The sequence below is a fragment of the Diceros bicornis genome, chromosome 31 (genome assembly GCF_020826845.1).
Source record: "Diceros bicornis minor isolate mBicDic1 chromosome 31, mDicBic1.mat.cur, whole genome shotgun sequence".
Lineage (NCBI taxonomy): Eukaryota > Metazoa > Chordata > Mammalia > Perissodactyla > Rhinocerotidae > Diceros > Diceros bicornis.
Genome location: NC_080770.1, coordinates 20,649,469 through 20,653,188, shown reverse-complemented (window position 1 = coordinate 20,653,188; position 3,720 = coordinate 20,649,469). Strand labels below are relative to the sequence as shown.

The following is a 3,720-nucleotide window of genomic DNA, read 5'->3' as shown; positions in this document are numbered from 1 at the left end:
GGAAATGAGGGTTCTGCAATCCTAAGATTAGCTCTACAATCTTACAAGAAACTTTTATTTCAAGGGAATATTTAGCAGTAGATTTTATTCTTTAAATTTTATTATTTTATTTGTGCAGGAAATCAGGAGCAAATTGAGATAAAAATTGAAATAGAGAAATCTTTTCACTTCAATTTGAAAAAAAATATTGTAATGCTCAAATCTTCTCAAATGTGGTGAGTTGATAATTGTCTACATTTTGACATTGATATACAGCTTTATCTCATGACTGATTTCTTACAGTGTAACGCATCATTTGGAGAACTAACAAAATCAGAGATGCTTCTCTTGGTCAGACTACACTTTGATTTCTTTGATTGTATTGACTTGGAACTATTAGTGCACTGGACAGACTAGTGAAAATATCTCTATATTTCTTTATTCTCTAACAAATGCAGCACCAAACAATGTTCAAATATTCTTTATTCTAATTTCAACCCTCCTCCTAAACCACCAGTTTTAAGAATCATCAATTTCATGAATGATCCTGGCTCTCAGACTCATTTTTGCTTCCTAGCATGTTGATGAAATTAACTCAATGGGGCAGATTGTTCCAGTATAAATCCATAATGTCCACACTCCAAAGTGTCCTCACCCCTGACCAGCGCTTCTACTTCCTTCCATTGATTATGTCACCCTTTTGCCCTCCACACTCTTTCTGCTCCTCAAATCTTTCATTGACTTCATCGTCCTTCTCCTCACTCTCATTAGATGACCTAACCTCAGTGATTATAGAGAAACATTGAAGACTTCTGTTGAGAATCCTCTCATCTTTACTATACCAAAAATACAAAACTTATCTACCCATGTTTCCCTCTTTCCATATTTTTAAAGATGATGACTAATTTCTCTATCTGTGCCAAAGATCTCACGCACTTGGTACCAAGCAGCGTACACAAATGTAAGGTAGAAATTTTGGCCTCAAAGGAGAATCTAGGGTCTCAAAGCACCAAAATAAAGTTATACTCTTGAGGAAAAAAGACTATTTTAATTGGATGTTTTAGAATTGTTTTTAAAATACCCTAGGGAATGTAACCAAGAAATACATTATAAGTCTTCTCCCATCATTTTTACAAAATATGGAAGTCAGCTTTTACAGGTAGGTCATTTTATACATTTGTTCACTAAAAATATGCTTGTTCTTTTCTGTGAAGATTAATATACCACCAATGTTGAAAAATTATTTTTATCAATTTTACTTGATTTTTCTATTCATATGTTAATATTTCATGACATCTCTAAAAATTAATTATTATATGCAATCTCTTCTGATGTATACATGAAAACTAGATAAAAGTATCCTTAGGGTGCAATTCTGAGGTACAATTTTTCCAGCTGTATCTTATTTTCACAAAGAATTGAGAGATAGTGGCTCCAGGTGGGAGCTAGGGACACATTTAAACATGATCTGTATTTCCCTAGACAAATATTTTCATATGTGTTAGTTGCACATAAAATGGGGACAGAAAAACCTCACATTCTTCTCCAGATACTTGTATTCCTTATTTACTGCACAAATTCTAGCTTCTCAGAAAGGTCTTTCTTTGAATGGCCATCTAAAAGCATCCCAGCCCCCATTTTTCTTCATACTGTTTGCTTCTAACTGACATGTTATCCATCTTTATCTGTGTGTTTAACATCGGTACCTTTTCCTACAACGTATGCTCCACGAGGATGGGGAATTCACTCACTGCTATAAACCCAGAAGCTGGAACAGTAAAAAAAATCAATCTTTGTAGTGTACGTTAATAGAGGAGTGGGTGAATTTACAAAGCACAGAGAGCAATTCTTCATTCTGTACTTTCTAAGCCATATGTCAAGAGATAAATTTACTTATTCAATGCCTTCTGAAGGAAATTAAGCCAAACAATTATGAATTTCAAGTGAAAATGCTGTACTGAATATTTATTTTTGATTTTGCATCTGGAAAATAGGATATCTGATCTGGAGGGATGCTAGAAATCCAACTTGGCTCAGTTTTCCATTTGAGTGATGCCAAGGACCTGTTGTTTTTTGTATCTGATTTCAATTCTTGTGCTTTTTTTCCCACAAAATTTGAAAAAAAAATACCAAATATGAAGTTTTCCATTATGGCAGGTTTAAATGTGTGATGTGTTTGTTGAAAAAAGAGTAATTCCCCAATAGATGAATAGATCAAAGACTAAATGACGAAATGCATTTACTGGAAAAAATGGAATAAATGCAGAATCTGGATCAGACAGAATTCTTCACTTTCAGTTTTCAAGAGATAAGAAAATGTCTTCTCAAAACCACACTGTAGTGACAGAATTCATTCTCTTGGGACTCACAGACGATCCAGTGTTGGAGAAGATCCTGTTTGGAGTGTTTCTGGTGATCTACCTAATCACACTGGCAGGGAATCTGTGCATGATCACGCTGATCAGGACCAATTCCCACCTCCAAACGCCCATGTATTTCTTCCTTAGCCACCTCTCCTTTATAGACATTTGTTATTCCTCCAACATTACTCCAAATATGCTGCGCAACTTCCTCTTAGACCAGAAGACCATCTCCTATGCTGGATGCTTCACACAGTGTCTTCTCTTCATTGCCCTGGTGATCACTGAGTTTTATATCCTTGCTTCCATGGCATTGGATCGTTATGTAGCCATTCATAACCCTTTACATTACAGTACCAGAATGTCCAGGAACATTTGTATCTCTCTAGTCGTGGTCCCTTATACTTTTGGCTTCCTCAATGGACTCTCTCAGGCACTGCTGACTTTTCACTTATCTTTCTGTGGCTCCCTTGAAATCAATCATTTCTACTGTGCTGATCCTCCTCTTATAATGTTGGCCTGCTCTGATACCTATGTCAAGAAGATGGCAATGTTTGTAGTTGCTGGTTTTACTCTCTTAAGCTCGCTCTTCATCATTCTCCTGTCCTACCTTTTCATTATTGCCGCCATTTTGAAGATCCGTTCTTCTGAAGGCAGGTACAAAGCCTTTTCTACTTGTGGTTCCCACCTGACAACAGTCTCCATATTTTATGGAACCCTCTTGTGCATGCACCTAAGGCCCCCATCTGAGAAGTCTATAGAGGAGTCCAAAATAATTGCAGTCTTCTATACTTTTTTGAGCCCAATGCTGAACCCATTGATCTACAGTCTAAGGAACAAGGATGTGATCCATGCCATGCAGCAAAGGATTAAGGGAAATTGTGCATGAAATTGCAGTTTAGCCATCTGTTCATTTGAAATGACTAAGTGTCTGTGATAAGATAGTGATTAGCACCTAGAAATGAGTAAGAGAGAGGTCCTAAATGTAATAGATTCCCTCGTTCCAATTTCTTTTTGAGGATCAGCATCATTTAGTCTGTGGAACATTTTCTTAATTCATAAGAAACTTCCCTTTTTGTTAAGCAAAGAGTTGTTAGCAACCATTCCTAGCAACCAGAATATGCTGATATCCAGATTTATAATCCTATTTGAAAAATATATTTTAGAATCATTTTAAAAGTACTCCATATTTTGTCTAAATAATTGTATGCTTCCTTTTATTTTTTAGTCCTAAGAACCACTGCAGCTTTCAGGAGCCAAACTTAAACTTAGTCTTGGCAATTCTCTTAATCCAATGGTTGATCTCTTTGTAGTCTTTTTTTAAATATTCTATTTATTTATTTCTATTTGTGATTTAATTTTTTCGTTGTGTACGTTTTGG

General features: G+C 35.7%; 1 protein-coding gene across 1 annotated transcript; it reads left to right on the top strand.

Annotated features, from left to right (window-relative positions):
- Positions 1-2,295: 2,295 nt before the first annotated feature.
- LOC131395119 (olfactory receptor 5M10-like) lies at positions 2,296-3,237 on the top strand. The gene has a single exon (XM_058526911.1). It carries the CDS (start codon positions 2,296-2,298, stop codon positions 3,226-3,228), a length of 933 nt encoding a protein of 310 aa, XP_058382894.1. The 3' UTR covers positions 3,229-3,237.
- The last annotated feature ends 483 nt before the right edge of the window (positions 3,238-3,720 follow it).

What these genes read in the sequence shown, in the direction of transcription:
- LOC131395119 (XM_058526911.1), top strand. Translation starts at nt 2,296, where the DNA reads ATGTCTTCTCAAAACCACACTGTAGTGACAGAATTCATTCTCTTGGGA.